This window comes from Oryzias latipes, chromosome 9 (assembly GCF_002234675.1).
Source record: "Oryzias latipes chromosome 9, ASM223467v1".
Taxonomy (NCBI): Eukaryota; Metazoa; Chordata; class Actinopteri; order Beloniformes; family Adrianichthyidae; genus Oryzias; species Oryzias latipes.
Window position 1 is genome coordinate 16,379,140 of NC_019867.2, and position 20,975 is coordinate 16,400,114.

The 20,975-nt window shown below is 37.2% G+C and overlaps 1 protein-coding gene across 1 annotated transcript in view; it reads right to left on the reverse strand.

Annotated features, from left to right (window-relative positions):
* Positions 1 to 10,708: 10,708 nt before the first annotated feature.
* Positions 10,709 to 20,975, reverse strand: part of LOC101170596 (GDNF family receptor alpha-2) — a 50,278-nt gene continuing 40,011 nt past the window's right edge. The window contains exons 7-8 of the mRNA XM_004072656.4: positions 17,476 to 17,594; positions 10,709 to 11,723 (exon numbers count right to left, since the gene is read on the reverse strand). Of these exons, the coding sequence (XP_004072704.1) occupies positions 11,598 to 11,723; positions 17,476 to 17,594 (245 nt within the window). The 3' untranslated portion in view covers positions 10,709 to 11,597. The remainder of the gene's footprint in view (positions 11,724 to 17,475; positions 17,595 to 20,975) is intronic.

Below are 20,975 nucleotides of genomic sequence, written 5' to 3' on the forward strand. Positions count from 1 at the left end.
GAAATAAATTACACAACTGACAAGAGAGATTTGGCGCAAAAAAAAATAATGGAACATAAATCTTACAGACTACTTTACTTTCAAATTTCAAATTTTAATAAACCAACTATTTTATTTGCCAACTTCTTGTGATTTTCCTTTAAGAGCACTTTAACAAATAGTAAATAAGGAAATATGGATAAAAATGGAAAGCCGGTGGCTGTGTGCTGTCCTCAGAGAAACAGAAAATCCCTACAGAATCTCTGTCTGCAGCCACTCTTAAACACTGACTTACTTCGACTGAGCTCAGCTCTGGCATCACATTTCTCCAACCTGGTGCAGCTTTTTTGACGTATCACCAAATCACCTGCATGTGCTCTGATATTTTAATTTGCTTTCTTCATTAAAGTCACCTTCCTCTGCATCTGAAAACTCAAAAAGAAATGTAAAATAGGTACACTCCTGATTAAATTGCATATTTGCAGAATTTGTCAATATTCTTATTTAAATACTGTTAGATTACATTCAAATCTATTACATTTATACCCACCTTTCTTGGAGGTCAACATTTTCAGCTCATCTTAACTAATTTTGTGGAAATAACATCCTGATTGGCTCCATCATCTTAGGATCACGAGATGAATATAAATCAAGCTGTATGCGGTAAAAACAGCAACGCGCATTGCACTTGAATGTAAAAAACCCTCTTGAAGTCAAAGCCTAATAAGAGGCCAGGAGGATTTTTTTCTATTTCTTTGGGATATCTAAGGGATAATAAGCTGCCCATGCAGCACAAATATTTATAACATACTAATGTTGTTTTGCCTGTTGGTACGATATGACTGTTAGCACTAGCAAATAAAGACCAGTGCCACAGTTGCTGGAAATGTGCCAGATCAGCAAAAACTGTTATTCATGTGGTGAGCAATTTTCTAATTGGTTATTCGGCCCTGCTGCTCCCTTGTTGATGAGAAATGTTCGCTCAACAGAAAGAAAGAAAAGAGGCTCAGAAAAGTAATGAATTGTGAGACAAAAATAGTTGATAACTGTGATAAAAAATGTTTTTTTCTCTTTCTTTTGATTTCTGAACGTGTAATCCCAGTTGAAGTAGCTCTTTGGTAAAAGTCTAACTGGAATTCTTCTAATGATCAGAAGTTCCCCAGGAAAATTTGATCAACTTTCATTTTTTCATCTGACCAAAAGCTGTCTTCCAGAGAGAAAAAAAGCAAGTGATAAATGTTGACCCATAAATATGATTTCACAAGATTAAATTTTTATACTGAAAAGGCTGAGTCCAGCTTGAATCCATTCCCAAGTTATCACTGAGAAAGCTTTCATCACAGCCCACATTTCTCAGGTTTGCTGCTGGTGTCTCTGTTTCTTTTTTGAATTTACATGTATTTTCTGCCATCAGTGTCATTCATTTGCTTTAATTCACAGATTGTTCATGGATGTTTTTGCGTGAAATACTATAAAATACATCTTCACCTGACTTTTTTCTAAATTTCATGGTGTTTTAATTCAAATATCCAAAACCTTAAAGTAGTTAATTCTGTTTTTCATGGACGTGGACAGATAAATAGAAGTAACTTTGTACTATTAATTCCTGCACCAATAAGAAAGCTTAATTTCAAACAGCCCATTTCAATAGTTTATCCAACTATATATACTTTAATGGAAAAATATTTCAAAACTGGTGGGCGAACACATGTAGACAAATGTTTTACAAAGCACAATTCAGACAATACAATATGTTTTTCTGCCACTTTAAGGCAGATAAACGTACTTCAAAAAAAGGGGCTTAAAAGTCTTCTTTCTTGAAAAGTTTCACCACTCATTCAAGTGGCATCCTCGAGTATTGAAATGTCTGACTTCTAATACTACAATGATGACCAATGCCCTTAAAAAACAACTGTTTATAGAATTGACAATACTTGTTATTTTCTATTATACATTTTAATTATATAAGAAACTGATAAGTGCCCACTGGTTTCAATTAAGCTTGAAACCTACTGTCATGAGAAACTGATTGCTTCTCGGCAAAAAGGCACAAACACAAGAAAAAGGAATAAATATTATTGATGCATTGCTGGAGTTTGGCATTACTCACAGATGGTTCCACATCTCGATGGGTCATCTTCTCTAACCTTAAATTCAGCAGAAAGGAAAACCAAAGCGTATTTCTTAAGAGCTCAGCAATTCTCAAAATCCACATATAGCATTCAAATCAGTGCAGACAGCAAGAATAATGAATCTTTCACCATGTGTACATCATAAACATGTAAACACATTGGTCCAGGAGGCGCAGGAATAATGGGATGCAGCCTAAACAGTCTGTCATCATCTATGTCTTTAGAGAGGGGTTTCAATGCAGGCTCACGCAAACTGTATTGGTAGCATTATAGCATAGCAGTCCTAAATTTATCAATAAAAGAACCAACGTGTCACTCCAGTAAACACATAACCAGCATTTGCATTTAAGATAACCAGACCTGTCATGAGAATTTTCTACTCTTCACTCCTCACGCTTTGCATTTCCTTTTTCACTCTCCAGCATTTAATTTTTCCTCCCTTTCAAAATTAAGATAAAAGCACCAGTAGCCACAACAGCTATTCATGGACTACTCCATTCCCAAGCAGTTTATTCCTGATTCCTTTTTCTTTGTTGTACCTTTTCATCTTTCTTTTTTTTATTGTTCCCAGAAGTCTTCCAAAGTGTCATCTGTAATGTTTGCTACAGCAGGAACTTATGGTTTTCACTTCTGCTTTGCTCTGGAATACCTTTTTATGATGACAATATCTACATTTACCTGTAATCATTCAATTGACAAATACGTGTTTTATTATTATTGCAGTTTTGGAAGGCCAGGTTTGGAAGTGACTACTGATAGAACACCTACATGATTTGAGCGTCAAACTCCCTGTATGCACCTTCACCAGAACGGCTGTGCCTGTGCAATAAGGCCCAAACTGCAGATGTGAAGCAGAGATCCCATCACCAAATCCAATAAGAAGAGTATAACTTCATAACAGATGTTCAGCCTGGATATGACGGCTCCATCAATAACCGTCCCTCATGTGAGAGGCAGAGAGGGTGAACAAGACGTGGGCAAAGTTGTACAGCCATGCAAGAATCCATTTGAGATTGTTTTAGAGTTCCACCAGCTTGAGTCCTCTCCTCCAGTTATCAAACTCTCAGATGCCTCTTTGTTTTTGCTGAGGCTTCTGTTTCATTCCTTGTCCGTCTCTCTTTTCTTCACCTTCACTCCATTTCTCTTGACAACAGATATGTCCAGTCTTTCTTCAGTGGAGCAAGGAATTACATCTCAAGTGGTCTAGTTCAATACAGCTGTCCACTCTGCTCGTAATACAATGACAATGTTGACTTAAAAGAATACGTAAGCCCTATTTTGATTGCCATTACAATCTCTCTGTCTTCGGATTTCTCTCCTTTTGATGGAAACTATTTCACTTTCACTGGGCTATGAGAAAATTCTGTTTTACAACAGACACGATCTAAAAAAAACTACAACTATTAGAAAAAAGCTACAAATAGAAGAAATGCAGTTTTGGTTGTGCAATCAATGAAAAACATTGGAATACTATTTAAAAAGTAAAAATAACAATACTGTTTATTTATATTATTCCTTTCAAAGACACAAGGTCACCCACCATAGTATCATGGAGAGATAAGGAGGATCTGAGAATGCAGCTGAGGTACCAGTGGGTGAAAAGCCTTGCGGGTAAAAAGCAATATCTGCAACAACACCACTGACTGGGAATCATTGGAGTTGTTGCAAAACAGATGTAATGTGATCATGTTCTTGTTACGTTGCATGCTGCTGATTTTTGCAACATCTCTTTTGACCAATAATGAAAAAAATTAAAAAAATTAAATAAGGCCTGGACCACACACAGTTTAAACATTTTTAAAATGCTGTGAACAAGGCGAACATTGGCTATTGAGCTAAAATTCCTGCTTTGTCTTTCTCTGAAAAGGTGCAAAATGCGAAGCAAAGATATTGTTTACATCTGCTTTGGCTGTATTTTTATAACTGGAGAATGAGGTTTTTGCTATTTCATGTTTGTCGAAATACCAGCCATTTCAATTTTAAATGCAAGTGACAGGTTGCTGTTATGTTATATATAGGGCCACCAAAAAAAAAGGGAAAAAAAAGTTAAATTACGAGATTTTTAATGTCGAAGTGAGCATACAGTGCAGCAGCAAGTGAATGCCGCGCAGCAGCAGAGCAGACCGACTAAACTCAGTTGAACAGGTGAGCTGATTGTTTTTTGATAAGGTTTTAAAACGTTTGGAAGCTCATTTGTTTGATTTACGATTTATTAATGTTTTATTTTTTGATGGGTGGTTTGCAGGATCTCTGCAGCCCCTTGATGAAGAAATCGCTATCCCTGATGCTGTCCACTACAATCCGTCCTTCCTCCTCCAAAGACAACATGTATACATTTGTGTGACGCTTCCGTCTGAAGAGGAGCACTTTTTGGCATTTTCAACGTTGTAATGCTAATATACTATTTTCATTGACCTTTATTGTTTTATGTTGAAAAGGGACGTTTCATCTGGAGGAGTGGACGTATGTAATACTGTTTATTTCTGCATTGGTGTACGGATGACGTAAATTTACGAGATAAAAACTCATGATTTAACAGTTATGACTTTCTTTATCGTAAATTAACGACTTAAAAGTCATAATTAAAAAAATGTTTTTTTTTGTAAATTGGCCCTAAAACTCTGTCGTACTGTAACACCAATGCAGTGCATGTATCATTTTATGTTGCATGCATTTTTAGTCAATAAAATGCATTTCTGTCCCAGAGTCTTTGGAAAAAGTCTTGTGTTTTTGGGATATATGTTGGTGTAAAGGCAGCGTGCTGTTCTAAAACTTCTGTGTTTTTCCATATAATGCCATCAAAGAGTTGAAACAAATCTTTGCCAAGTGCACTGATGCAAGAATGTTCTATGGAAGAGCCTCGAATCTGGACTTAAATCAGTGTGAACACTTTTTTTAAGCCTCTGGTTAAAAAATACAAACAAAGCTCTCAAGCTCACAGCCCCCCAGACAAGGCAAACAAAAAACTATGACTTTATGACCTTTTTGCATGTGTACTTACCCCAACTGCAGGAAAGATGTGTTTAAACAAAACTTTCTAACACTGGCAAGTCAAATATTTGTTTTTTTTGGTGTAAAAAGTTAACCTGATGCAAGGGTTAACTATTGACTGGAGGGCCATCATCAGGGAGACTTGATGCAAACAGAGGCACCTGTACCTAAACAGCAACAAGACTGAGAAAATAAAGACTTCATGTTAAACATTTTCTGACTGAGATCTTTGACTTATACAAGTACCTAGCAGTTTACTTTGACTTAAGATTAGTGAATATTCAAGCTTTATGTTGTAAATTATGTTTACACAATTAAAATAAGTAAAAACACATGTTATTTAGACAAATAGTTAAACTGAAAAGTCCCAAGATCATAAATAATGATGAAAAATTATGATTTTTCAGCTTGCATGACACCAACACAGGTTTCTTTTTTTCGGTATATTCAAAATTTTATATCACACAGTTAGGTAAAGAAAAGTTATGTCACTGTAGACTTGAAATGGTTGCACAGACTTTTGATGAAGTCATGAATATGATGAAACTGGGCTCCAAGCAATGGCAACTAGGGATTTTTTTCCCTTGCCAATTTGAGTTTTTTTTCCTGGACATTATGACTTCTAGTCACTATAGTGGTTTATTTGGAGAGCAGACACATGACTTACAATTGAATATAAAGTGTGGTTCCACTTGTTGGCTGACATTAATGTAGAAATAAAGCAATTACAACTCACGCTTTTAAAGCTGTAAATTTCACAGGAATTACCTTACTCTCCATAGTTTTTGTCTTTACAACTTGTTCTTAGGCTGCATGTTGGAACCTGAAGAACATAACAGGAAACTTTTGGTAAAACAAAAGTGATTTACATGTCAGTGTGATCAATTCTGTGTGGACATGGCATGTCTGCACTCACATCCATCTTTTCACGAGTCTCCTTTAGCTGTTTCCTGATTCATTAATCACCAGAAGTCGACTCCATCAGTAAATGAAAACTGCCCCTTTTGTGCTGCATTTCTCCCTCTCTGACCACTTTTATATCCTCTCCCACTAGTCCATCAATGACAGGATTCATCAAATTATCGTAAAAGAAAACCCAACACCTTCAGTGGAATAAATGAAACTGCAAAGAAAATAATCGGGTGTGTTGCTTGTAACAAAAACATTCACATCTTTTTCTTTTGGCTAAAAGGAGATACTTGATCTCAGAGGGATTTTATGGTCTTGCAGCATCAATGTGAGCACCACATTACTGGGAGTTTACATGTTGCCTTTTCTTTTCTCATTTTCTGCCCATAATTTCTGGCTGTGGTGTCATTCAGACTCTCAGAGCACGTGCCCTTTTTGTCCTGAAACAAGCGTCTCATTCAGCTTGTTGCCCATCAGAATTTATTTTAGGAGTGAATCACCTCTTTTTCAGTTTGGCAAGAAAGTAAAATACTTGCAGGTGTGCATGATTTCCTCTGTGTGATGACATGACATAACTAAGTCATTACAAGTGTTTACATCAGTTTCTGTGTTAATCTCCCCCTCTGTGAACTTCGGAGCAGATACGTCACACATTTTGCAGACCAAACAGACTGGCTTCTCACGTAAAAGAGTGTATTTCATCAGCTGTAAAATGCGATAGAGAAGAGAAGAAGACCTCGATGCAGAAGCAGGTGGGTGAGCAAAGAAAGGGATGATGGGACAGAAATGGGAGCCATCTGTGATTGGAGCATTTCCTAGCTTCAGTAAACCTTTCTTCTCTCTCTGCCATGTGCAGAGTGTTGATAAGAGACGTCATACCACTGACTCATTAATCAACTGTGAAATATACAGCTACCTGCCTCTTTCTTATTCCCGTGCCCCCAAAACCTCTCTGCTACCCGATCCTCCACTTCCCCCCTTCCACTCGTCTATAAAGAGAAGAAACAATTCTGACACCACAAGGATTGCTTTCGTAAAAATTGGAGCTCACCTAGCAGATTTGCTGCTTTTTTTAAAACCCCCCTTCCATTGATATCAGCATGCATGCTCCCTTACTTATGCATGCACATTCCCAGACAAGCATTAACACATAAAGGATGCCTACAGCTGGCTTGCAGTCTAAATTTGCAAAAAAATGAGCACTCTACATAGAGAAACGTGGGCTCCCTGCATTTCAGTCTAAAGGCCTTAAATTATTCCCGTGCAGAATGCTAACCATATAATTTTACTTCAAACATTCACACCCAACTGTTAAAGTTCATCTCGAGTCCCACAAAAAAAGCGTTATTTTGTGAATATTTTAAAATTGACCCTCTTCTGCACCAGCTGATATCTCGGACAGAAAAAGGAAAAAAAAAATCCCAGCCATATTTGTGAATTGAGCAGTGTGCTGTGGATGTCTCTTGAATATACATTGTTTTCACAGTTTTACATTCTGTGAAAGAACTGCTGATATGCTGTGTTTTCACCCTAAATGCACTCCGGGGATGTGAGGAGAGGGGAGGGTTGAATATTGATGTCCTTATTTGCATATTCAACATCTCTAAATCTTTAATCTATCTGCCAATTTTGATCACCTTTTTTTTGTAAGTCAACTGTATTACAATGAGGGTGTGTTGTCAATCGTTTAGAAAACTGAGCAACAAACTTTTAAGATCAAAATTTGATTACTAAGGAATGTGATTGGAATTCTGGGGATAACCACCTTAACAGAGAACTGAAAAAAATTTATTTTCACCTTTCTTCCTTCAGAAAGACTATAGCAATATAAACAGTGGCACATAGCTGTACTTGAATGTTGCTACCCTTGTTCTGGATATATGCTTCTACTGGTATACAGGTGTAGAGGTGCCTTTAGTTTGCATATGAAATGAAAAAAAAATATTCTAAAAGCTTTTGAGTTACTGTAACAGAAACATCACTGTATCCTCATCACCTATAGGTGCAAACGCATCACTAAGCTTACAGTTAAGCTGCAGACTCCTTTAACCACTAAATTATTCAGGAAGAATATAAAACACACAGAGATTTAAATGACTGCACGTAATAAAGGCCCCAAGTGTCAAATTGGACAAATGCATCTTACTGTTTTGAGCTGCGATATACTGTGAAATGTAATCTGAAAACACACACATGCGAAAATAACAAGGTTTACCTCCCATAAAAAGACCTCCTGCATGTTGTGGAAGAAGTATTGAGCACATAGTTTTCCCTGTCCTGGGGTCTGGACTGCGTTATGGTTGTATTACATTAGGAGCTACCAAGGCTGTTCTCTCAGGAGGACTGGCTGCTCTGCTTCATCTTTGATGGATTTCTACCCCTGAACTACTTTGATACTGATGTACAGTGAGAACGTTATCCTTTTTTAGATATTTCAGATCTTGAGTTAATACTGAGTTTAAGCAGCAATGCGTGAATTGCAGAACTTTTTTGTAAGGTCAAGCTTAAATGAATTTTTAGTGAGACAAATACATCATGTGCTATCTTTGAGTCTCACAAAACAACTTGTTCTGTAAGTTGTCAGAGGTGAATTAAATTTCTAGAAAACGGATTCACGCAGGCTCAGGAGAAACGATTAATAGGCGTGTGGGTTGTTTTCCGTCATGTAATTACTGCATTAGTATTCTAAGACATGTTTTAAATTATTTTTGTTCTCTGAAGAAAAACAGCTTATTATATTCACTTCATCCAGTTTTTGAATCCGTACCCATTCTAGGATTTTTCTTTGCAAAACACCTTAACATAAATAAAGTCAACTGGAAGTTTATATTCATAGAGACATTTCTCAATTTGGTCTCTTTTGAGTGAGGACACTGGTAGGGGCAATGGAAATTATAATCCAAAATAGAGCACAATATAACAAATGGCGTCATCATCAAACCTCAGTTTACGAAGATAAAATATTCATTCTATTTTTTAAAACTAACAATTTAGTGTATACCCATTGAGGGCCAGGACTGTAATTTCCCCAAGACCCTTACTGTACTTTGGAAAAACCGCAGTGAGCAGTTACACACTGAACAAGCTTTAATTGTACATCTGTGATCCATAACAGACAGTAAAGCTTTTCTAAATCAGCCTGTAACCTGAGACTGTTTGGCTGCATATCAGGTATTTATGTGGCATAACACTGCACTGGATGTGCTGCCTGAGGACATAAACATTTCTGTGAAAATTGCGCTTGTGGGAAAACCTTCAACATTTGTTCACTTCAAGAAAAATGATGTTAGCAAAAACATGAAAAAAAATACATCTGTCATCTGCAAACACGAGTGAAAGTATGTCCGCATTCTGTCCTCACATCCATCCATTTCTGTAATGTCCTCCATCACTGGATGAGAGGGGAGACACACCCTGAACAGGACACCCCTCCATCAGAAAAAAGCACGCCAACACTCCCTCACACGAGCCATTCTATACCACTCAACCTATTTTGACGTGTATGTTTTAGTTCTATGGGAGCTACGTGGAAAATCCACTTTAAATAAAAGGCTTCAGTCAAGATCTGAAAGAAAAACACAGGTTTTGAAGAAAGGGAAGGAAAAAAAAAATCAAAACTATATATGTGTGTGTTTATATACTTGTGAGGACCGACTCTTGGCAGATAGGGTAAAACACTTTGCCATGAAAACAAAAGTTTTCTCTAAAAAACAAAAGATCCAAAGTATGTTTACTTTTTGTGGTATTGATTAGAAATTTCTTTTTTTATTTTATTTATTACGGTAAGGCAGTTGTTCACAATAGCTGGGGTAAAGGGCCAAAAATTGTCTCTTTGCTTTAGCTCTGTGATTCCATGCTGCCACATTATTCCTTATGCTTTTACTGCTGTGCCATCACAGGCCAGAAAGATGTCCAATTAGCTGAGCCACAATTCAAAAAATAAGGTGACATTAATTTTGTTTTACTAGCAATAACTCAACCAGTTATACCAGGGGTCTGCAACCTGTGGATCTAGAGCCAATTGTGACTCTCTTACCTCTCCGCTGTAGCTCTCTGGTTGATATATTTTTAATATTAAAAAGTGACTTGCTTTTTGGACTACAAGTGATACATAGTAGTCAAACTTTATTGAACTCAAAGTGGTAAAAGTGGTAAAATGAATTTGCTGCATTGAGATTATTCTCTGTAGCACAGGGCGGGTTTTATTTCGAAAGAAAGATATGTTATCCTCTGTCAAAAGTTATATAACCAACTCAAATTTAGAAAAAAAGCAATTTTCTATTTATGTTGTATTAATGCTAAAAAACACCTATTTATCTATCATCACAATGATATAAATTGAAAACCAGTGTTTTACTTTTCTAAAGGGTGAAGTATGACTTTACGGCGCCTGCTGCGTTGTAGTCAGTGAGAAATTGATCCACATATCTCTTGAAGTGATGAAGGTTGCAGACCCCTGAGCTATCCCTTAGTTTGACCTCTAGTGACCATGATTTTTCTGAACCCCCTATCCCTAAATTCTACTTGTAGCAAAACTCAAATTTTGGAAAAATAAGACTAAAAAAGTAGTTTTGGTTCAATGCAACTTCAGCAGAGCTTTACTGTCAAACCTAACGACAACACGTGTCACAGAATTAACAGCAAATCATAATGCAAAGTGAAAAGTGCTAAACACATGTGACACTCACAGACAAAAATATGGCTTTCGAAGACAGAACTTGTTTAATTTTATTAGTTTATACATATTTTGTGTTTAAGCTTTAATAGATGACTATAAATGCAGATAATGACGGCCTTCCATTACTTAGCATATATTTATGTCCTTTCCAGGTACTGGATACAGGTGAGCTAAATCAAAGCAAATTGTTGTTTTTAGATATTTATACGGAAATATATGAAGGCAAAGTTATACACATATTCAGGTGGCTGTGAGAACACCCACGGTCAACGACAAACATCTCAAAATGACCATATAACCATTAAATGTTAACATCTCTGGCCTTCTTCAAAGGTGTACTGTCAGACTGAATATGATCACAGGTACTACAGTATACCAACATTTAAAACACTGAGGAGGCTTTACAGTTTAGAGTTTACACAGTTGTTGAAAAGACATTTAATCATCCACTGAATTATGTGGTTTATCCCTCCAAGAGAAGAGTAAGCCATGACCCCAACCAAAGCAACAAAAACCTCCTTTCTGTATGTTGTTTCTTTTTATTTTGGCTGGAGCTCTTTACCATTTTATTTACTGTTTCTCCTTACGTCTGCTTATCGCAACTCTTCCTTCTATAGTGAGAAAAGTCTAGTGGCTTTGAACATCTCCCAGGTTCTTGTATGTCAGAAAAGGCATTGCTCACAAGCTGTCCTCTGTTAACAAAGGTCTTTTTGGTGATGATCAACAGTGTCACAGCTGCAGAACTGCAATAATTTCCACTACTTTCAGTCTTGTTTTCCTCCTTCACAAAAGGTTTTTTAATGTCACCAGATGCACATCCTTCCTAATATCAGTCTCAGAAATGACATCTTCTGCTTTGGGATCAGTTCGTGGGTGGATGACCTCTTTTTTTTCTCCTCCTGGCACTTCTACAAGGCATGCTGGGCCAGGATCAGAGCCAGAGCCAGGCTTGGAAGCCGAGCCCAGATGCTGGCACAGAGACAAGGAGAGTGATTCTCTACTACGTCTAGGCCACCACCTCTTGGTTCAGGATACTGCGAAGAAAGCAGGACACAGAGGGAGAGAGACATGTAAAGGTTAGACATGACTCAGACACTCACACTGTTTTTCTATCCTGGCATTTGATAAGGAAAACGTGGAGATGAGACAGCGGCGGGTCAGGGCTGAAAAAAGATGAACAGAAAAGACAAAGCAAGGTGGTCAGAGTGGGGAAGCTGTGTATACATGTCAGACCTTCTCTGATTAAACACATTTTTGACATATTGGGTATAGTTAAAGTCCAGCGCGGTGTGTTCTATGTTCTTAAACAAGTTGGCAATGAAATAAAGCTTCCTTTGAGCATGTTCTTTTCTTTTTCTTAAATGCTTTTAATGTCTGCCAAGAAGTCTCTCAACAGTTTTTAAAGCTTAAACATTACCGACTTTATTTACAAGAAAAACATGCTGCTTAGCCAAACGCGTCTTACAGAGGCAAGCAGCAGCTGAGGACTTCTTCTCAATATTTCATAAGCCATGTCTTACATCTAATAGAGGCAGAACCAAACACATATAAAAAAACATTGTCTTTGCAGCATGTAATCAAAAAAATGCTTTTTTGAATCAAAAGGAAAAATGATTTCATGTGCAGTGTGAAAACTGAAAATGCACTTTATCGCACAGTTAGGGATGAATTGGATTCAGTGTACATATTAAATTTTATGGCCTCCAGAGTTCTGCTATTATATCCCCACTACAACGCCCTTCATTATGGGCTTCTGCATGAAATCGTCCACATTCTCAGTACTTTTTTTTTTCTTTTCAATTTTCTGAGATTCTTGTAACAACAAGCATAACCATTTGCCTTCAAGTTAAAGAAGTCCTGCTCACTTTGCAGACAATTTTAGTCCAGCACAGCAATACAGAAGCACATCACAAGGAACATGAAACATTTTCTCCCCACCCCACCCGCCCTGCTTCCACCCCTCCTCCCCCTCCTCCTCCACCCTTACTTCATCTTCACCAAAGCAACCTCTGCAGAGATTGCACTGGTCCATTTTCCTGTACACTGAAAAAAAAAAATACCAACCCAGACGTTATCTACAGCACCAGTGCCTCATCATTCATAAATCCGATCCATTATCTTTCACCAAAACAAGGTAACACATAAATGAGATAGTAAATAATGAACCAAGAAAATAGTGCTGCCTTACATACATAAGGCAGTGACATTTTTGCTTCTTTAAGAGCAGAACAAACAGAATAGAAGATAGAAAGAAGCTGCTGTTATCCCATTACCTGGCTTTGTGCATTTCAAAATGAAAAGATTGAACTGACAGTTGCCCAAAAAACAACAATAGAAAATAAATAAATGGGGGGAGGGGGAGTTCAGGGGCAGCGATGAGTAGCTTGACAATGCACCAAGCACATCCGCAACTAAAAGCCAATTAATTAGCAAGGGCAGTGATGTGTGGCAGCAGCCTGTTGACACGAGTCCAGATCTCTGACTGCAGCCAGTCTCCACACAGGCTCGCGAGAGCGTGCACACGCACTTGCACGGAAGACTGGAACACAAACACAGGCAAACATCACGGCAGAGCTCAAACATGTATGCGTTTCCTCTCAATGGAAAGATTCAAACACATATTTAAAGAGCTCGGATCATATCAGACTTGCAACAGAACCAACTCGTTGTATTCACATCAATTTTTTTTATCAATCAGCGCTGTCAGATTTACACTGTAACACGCCTGCATGTCCCCAAGCAAGTTATTGAACGCCCATGAGTTATGTAGGCTCTATTAATAGTCGATTCTGTTCATTACAGCTGAAGATCAACAGTGACAGAGTTACATGAGAACATGAACATCTGTTTCCTGCTGCTCATAGGGCTGCTGTAGAGTGGCTTTACATTAAACTACTGATATGACTAAAAGTAATAACAATAAAGGGGAGAATTAATAGAACATTTTCATGTGAGAACATCAAAATTCAAATCAATATAATAATTTTGAAACTATCTGTAACAAGCAGGGACAATTAAACTTATAAGCCTCATGGATTTTGTGGTTCAGATGATCAGAAAGTGCACCAATATATTTTTGAAGTTTCTGCATTACATGGTCATAAATTTAATTCCTTTTTATATCTTGTTAAGAATTGCCATTAGATTTTGAACAGAAAAGCTTTTTTGACAATACAGTCAAAGAAAGCTGAGGCTTAAAAAAATCAAAATACTTAAAGTGTAATCAATCAATTACTGTATATGACAATATCTATTAATCTAGTTATTACTATTATTAGGAGCCCCGTGTTGCAGCTTTTCAGGCAAAATAGAATGTAAATTAAAAAAGTATTTATTTTTTTTGCATTGTGCTGAATATTTAATAAAATTTGGTTGTGAATTCAAATCAAATCAATGTAGCAGTTGTGTTCGCATGTTTTGCTGAATCTCAAAAGTAGGAAAAAGGACAAAAAACCTGTAATCTTGCAGAAGTTGGAAAAGTTGAAGAAGAGGAGTTTATGTCAGAAATAATCAATAGCTTTGACAGCCACTGCTATTTTATAGGCTACGATGTTTGCCTTAGAAATTTCATTTTATGCCATACAGGTCATGTTATTAGCTTGGAAATGTATTATTAAAGAAGTGTTGCTTTAACATAAAATCCAACTGAATGTAAAAAAACGAACAACATGAATGCAGTGAACAAATACATGACAGTATCTGCTGTTAGAGTCGAGGATGCAGAAGACAGGGTACGGTGGAAGGAAGCTGATTCGCTCTGACGATCCCTGAAGGGAAAAGCTGAAGGAAGAGAAATCTAATCCTAATCAAAGGTCCTACAGATAGAAGCCAAGAGACCAACATCTGCGTTAAGGTGGAGTGTGCATATGTATAATTGTTTTATTCATTTTTTGAACAGGTGCACTACTCGTGATGTGCTGACACAAACCTGAGCAGGGCAAACTGATCAGTCTGATTTTACAAAGAATTTTATTAGGAACAACTATTTCAAAATGAGTTGAATACCTATAACCCTTAAAAAAAAGAGCAAAATTAATTTTGAGGCAAAAACATGTAATATGATGACATAATGGAGCAATTCATGAAGGATATGATCATAAATTTCAGTTGCTCTTCTTGGACGAATAAACAGCTTTTCTTAATATAATTATTTCTCACTGATAATCTGTTGCTGAATGTTAATTCTGTTCTGCTTAATTCTGGTCCCTTCAATTATTCAGTTCCATCCTCATAAAAAGTTGCAAGAACTATTTAATGTGATCAATAAAAGATTTGAAAATTTTCAGTGATAAGCTACTCAGTATTATCAGTGTAATGAAGACTTAAGGTTAGCAGTTTGATCAGAAGGCAAATGGTTCTTCTTTGCAGTATTTTGCTAATGTAAAATTACAGGTGTTAAAATTTTTAAGAAAGGGTCGATTTTGATTTGTACAGTTTTCAAAAAAGAATTAAGGAAATTAAAGATGTGGAATGAAAAAAGATGAACCAATTATTTGGCTCAAAATAAACTCATTTTTAGGTTGCATAATCATTTACTTTAATATTTAGTGATTAAGTCTAAACCAGCTCAATTAAACTAGAGGAACAAAATAAAATTGATATTGTTGCATTCATTTGTAGATTGTGTCAAAGTCTTTGGAAATAAAAGCAGAAACCTGGGATAAAGGTGTCAGGGATACGATGAACCAAATCAGATCAGCATTTTATTATGTTATTACCAAAATGATGGTGTTCGTGTTGGCTGAGGAAAGTAAACACTGTCCTGCGGGTAGCTGGGAGGTGGAGCATCCATGCAGAGCAAAGATCAATATCACATAATCTGAACGCGTTCTTAGAAGTCCTAAAAGACCAAAGCTTCAGCCCACATTTACGCACTGAGCATACTAAAGCGCACAACAACCAAGAGTGACATTTTGAGTAATTATGCATCTAAATGAGCTGAAAATTTTGTCAAGCATGTAAAAGAAAAGGAGCTACACGACTGACACGAACAGTTTCTGGTCAGAGATTGCTCCATTTGTGCATCCATCACACACCTTGTATTTTCTGTTACTCATATCATTTGTTGCCATGTGTACAAACAACCAGTGTGCCACTGTGGGGCCCACACCGGTCGCTGTGAGATTTACAACTTTGGACAGTTAATCTTTTGCCAAGAGGACTCATGCTATAACAGCACTCCTCCAATTTATCTGCCTTGGAAGTTTGACAAGTTTTAATTGCCAGCATAGTTGTCGGAAAACACGGGGCGGCCCAAAATGTCCCTACCAGCTCCCTCTCTAATTATAAAATTCCTGCTTGAGTAATCACACGTCTTATTGTTTCCTAATTACCATTTTTACAATAAATTAAACACTATGCTGCAGTGAGACAGGCACTGAGCAGTGCATCAATTCTGACAGATACACACAGGACAGGCAGCGAGCGCCATCCATTCTCTCCCTGCTTTTCTTCTGCAGATATCTGTCTGCGCTGCCTTTCCCAAACATGAACACTGTTATTGTTGTCAGTGCCGCTTGTTCATTAATTCTCCACTTTGCCACATTTTTAAGGTTTTAATTTGCTGTCTTCCAGACAATGAGGGTTGAAGCGTAAAGCAAGCTCTTCAACGCCTTGGGTGAAGTGTGACCATTTAATGACTGTGATGTGATATGCCTTAATAGGAGCCATTTATTGAACAAACACATTTCCATTCATAAACAAAAGCAGCCTGGATTTGGATCAGTCGAAGTCGTCACAAAAAAGACACGGACGAAAACTGAAAGTTGCACAAGGACAGTTTTACACTTCTTTTTTTTAAATCAGCCAAGCCGGGTGACTGGTCTCCTGCAAAGGTGAAAAACATCATTAGTCATATCCTTGAGGGCTGCAATGCATAACTGAAGTACATCTGTTAAGCACAACAATATTTCACTATGGGAACTAATCAAATTTGACAGCAAGATGAAAAAAAAGAAGATCTCTTGGTCCACAGTGCATGCTGAAATGCTTCTTTTCTGTTCAGGAGAAAGGGAGTCTCCAACAGGGCATGCGACAATGACATCTTCACGTTTATCTGATATAACATGAAGTGTATTTTTCTTAAAAACATAAAATAAAATCTGTGCATTTGTGAACAAAGCAAAAAGCTATGTTTTTCTGCTCCAGACAGTAAACCAAGTTTTATTAGGGCTTGCTGCAGTCTTTAGAGTAGAAGGCATCCAGCAGAGAACAAGCCCCTGGGCTAGTATTTTAGAAGCTCTAATCCAGATTAAACCCCCCACCTTCTATTTATTTTACTCTTCCATTGTCTGAGATAGAAATGTTATATTTTCACCATATGTCATCATCTAGGATGCAGCATAAACTTTCTTATCACAAAGTGTCTATTTTGATGTGCCAATTGCTTTAACAAGCGTGGAGATTGAATGTGATGTGACTTGCGCCTCATGCTGAGCTTTCGGATTTCACAAGAGTACAAAATCCCCCTTTCATGGAGACGAACCAAAAGAGTGATGCACTATTTATGTGTTGTTGTTTTCTTTTTTCTTTTTTTTTGTTTATCTTTTCGTGATAAGTCCATTTTAATAAATTTATGTAAAGAAGCTGCCTGAAGATGCAGAAATATGGGGCTATATATATATAAATATGCTGCATCAAAGGCATCTGTCTGGTTTCTAAACACAGGAATGGCTCGTGTATGATATAACAAACTTCAAGCTTGACAGCATCAATTTGACAACCCATTTGACTCAGAAATTACTAGTACAAACAAATCACCTAAAATCACACAAGCAAAAACGTTACCTTTGGGATAATGACAGACCACTCCTCCGATGTTTTTGACATTGATGACGGGGTTGGAACCGTCACATTTTTTATTTGCGAGTTGTACATTCCATAACCAAAGGCCTGGATGGAGTATCCTGTTGGCACAAAGAATATAGCCGAGCCTGTTAGGTTGATATTTCAGACAAATCATGCATTTTATGGTATAAGAATCAAATTTGGCATGGATGTGCCTAAGAATACCCCTTTTCAGAAAAGCACTTTAGCCAGGAGAAAAATCCATAATGGCGGCCATATATAAAAGTGGTAGCCAAACACTCAGCAAGCCCATAAAGAAACCGACTAAAAGACATTCAGCAGAGAGAAAGTCTGACTCTAAACCAGACTGAAGCAATCTCAGAGACTAGTTTGTGCGATCTGTCTAAAGTAAAGGCCGCTAGGTGCATTGCTATTTTATAAAATACCACATAGCCTATACGTCATGTCAAATATTGTAAAAAGCTTTTCTCTCAGGAGGACTGCAGTTGTCAGATATAACATGCGAAAGTGAAAACCAACCATATTTTGCCTTAAACTATTATTTTTCTTTTGCATGTTTATCCAGACAATTTTGGAAATATTTTTATTTATTTGAAGAACATTCTGCAAAGTACAAGCTTTGCATAGATTTGGACCTTTTGTTATAGGTCTAAGCCTGTTGGACAAACACTTTATGTTGCAACAGTCTTCATAAACTGTGAGAAGCTGACTGAATAGTAACATTATGTGCATACTTGAGAGGATAAGCCCTAATTTGCTTTGCAGCATGAAATCTCTTAAAAGAAACAATCAATCAGTTCAAACGAAGGACAGCTGTCTGTGAATTTGTGTGAGTGGTCTTGTGTCTGTGCCTGCAGAAAGACTGCACGGATGCGGGTAATTTTGGGAGTGTATGTGCAAGTCTGCAAAAATGTGATAAATCCCTGTTCAGTCAGCTTTTGAGCTAGATATGGTAAAAGAGGGGCTGAGCACCTTGTCACTGCTCATCCGTTTAAAACATGAGGCTTGTTTCTCTTTGTTCAGCCAGAGAGAAGGCTGGGCATGTAATTGCTTGGCAACCACCTCCATTATAAGGTCACTGTGCAGAGATGACTCTGAATAGATTTATATGACTGATCAAATTCAAAACATTCCCAAACAAAGGAGAAATGGCCTTTTCCCACCACAATACCACACAGAAACCAGATTGTTGAAGAATGCACATGCATAATCCAGTGACCACAAAGGCCCAGTACTCCCAACGCATGCACTTATAGATTTGTCTGTTGCATTCTAAACCCACCCGTACAGCAGTGTCTAGAGGGCACGAAAACTTTTTTTTTGTTTTAAATTCTGATGGACAATGAAAAAGTTTCAGACAACTGTCTATCAGAAAGAAAAAGCACAGAAAATCCCTCACTAAAATCCTGAAACCTGGAGTGAAGAACTGCTGAGATGGGATGTTACGCATCTGCTTGTCAGGAATTGGTTAAAGCTAGAAATCCCCCTACAGATATTTCAAGATGAAAGGATAAAGTCATAAATCAAGCTTAGCTGGCCGGAGGTCCCAACCCTGGAATATTTCACTGCACTCAAATGTTCCACGGAGTGATTAAGCTCGTTGCCAATAGTAGTTCAATGTTTTAATGACTTCTAACAAGTTTCCCTTTCACCCTGAGGCTCTGGAGGCAACGTCTTGCATGCACTGAGACATGCAGATGAAGAAAGACTACAAGAAAACGATGAGAAAGGAAGAGGAAACTGATATCAGGCTATCTGTCTTTTATTTCATTAATCTTTTTTATCTGGAATACTTCTTACTGGCCTTCTATAATATTTTGGTCAGTTATTTCTTTGACTCTTTCGAAAGTATTTCCACCTTTTTCTGCCAGCCTTGACATTAACATTTGTCAGGTGTTAAAACGGCTCTGGGCAAATAAAAGCTTAAGTCAATTTACAGGAGTCTTTTAACCCTTGTGCTATCCTAGGCACTTCGACATTGGGAGTGGGGTCATCTAGACCCACTAGACAGAGCGCTGAACCTTTTTTCTTCAATAATTTGTGATCTTCACTGGTGTCCATGGATTACATGAAATCTTTCCACCTTTATCCACCTTTGTCATGGTAGGCAGAACACGTCAATGTAAGGGTGGGGTCATCTAAGATAGCACAAGGGTTAAAAAGCTTAACTCAGATGGAGCACATACAGAGTTTTGCAATGTTTTTTAAAGAATTTAGATGATCTCCAAATTAAAATACCAAAAATGTTTTTTTTTTACCTTGTTGCATCACAACAACAGAAACAGGCAGAACGTGAAGGACACAGACACTGGTTAAAAAAAAAGAAAAAAACTAGAAAGGAAATAAAGTACTAAATACAAAAGTAATTTTGTATAAATGTAATACATACATATATATATTTTAAAACAACAATTACTTTATGATGTTTTTTCTGACTAAGTGGCCAACCGCCTGGATCTCCATTTTTGTTCCTTACTCTCAAAACTAAATCTGCAGCTGTGATGCATTCAGGTGCAACACTAATTTTGTAAATTATTTTTTGTATTGAGATAAATAAATATTTTGTGAATGATCAAAAGCTATTAGTTTTAGATTCTCCAGGGAGACTATCACTAGTTTATTTTTAGGCTACTGTAATAAAAACATAGTAATTGGAAGTATTTGAGGGATAGAAAAACTTAAATGAAGATGTTTCAGGAGCAAAAAATGCATTGTTGCTCACAAGTATTTTACAGGATAAATTAAATATTTGGTTTACTCAATGTTTAGCCATTTATATTTTATTTATCAACCATTAGTGAACATATATTTTGTCAAATTAATAACATTGGACATCTTTATGTCAACTTGTTTTATTATTATTATTTTTTAATAAAATGTATAGTTTTAATATCTTGTAGTTTAAGGAGAACAAGCACTACCCTTTCAAATAAGTTAGTGTATTTACGTACCCCCTCCTCCCTGGAGGGAGAGAAAGTTTATCGTCTGTTCCCCTTGACTGCAGAGAAGAGATGCAGCATTTTGTGTTATTTTTCAAGACGCCTCCTCAGCTCCCAGCCTCATCCTTCATCCTGCACACTCAGCTAAAACGGTAACCCAGCAATCTATTGAAATGGTCTGAAAGCATTATCTACACAATGGAACATGCGGAAGGCAACGGTGTCTTGTGGGGATGATGACACTGCTCCCCATGCCATAACAAGGAAGGAGTTTAGTATATTTGACTGAAAAGGTAAAGAAAAATTTAATATTGAAAATAAATCTTTGTGAGGCTGCGCTGTGTGAGTTGTGCATCCGTTGTACAATTGATGTGTGTTTAAGTGTCGCTTCCGTTTTGATTTCATTTTCGCTTGTCTCCTCCTTTTCATAAAATTCTTTTCCTGTAAAAGGATAAGCCCTGAAAGATTAAACGCGAAAATGACATGCAAATAGTGTTTTTTTTTCTCATTTAGGTACAGCCACATCCTACTCGCAGAAAG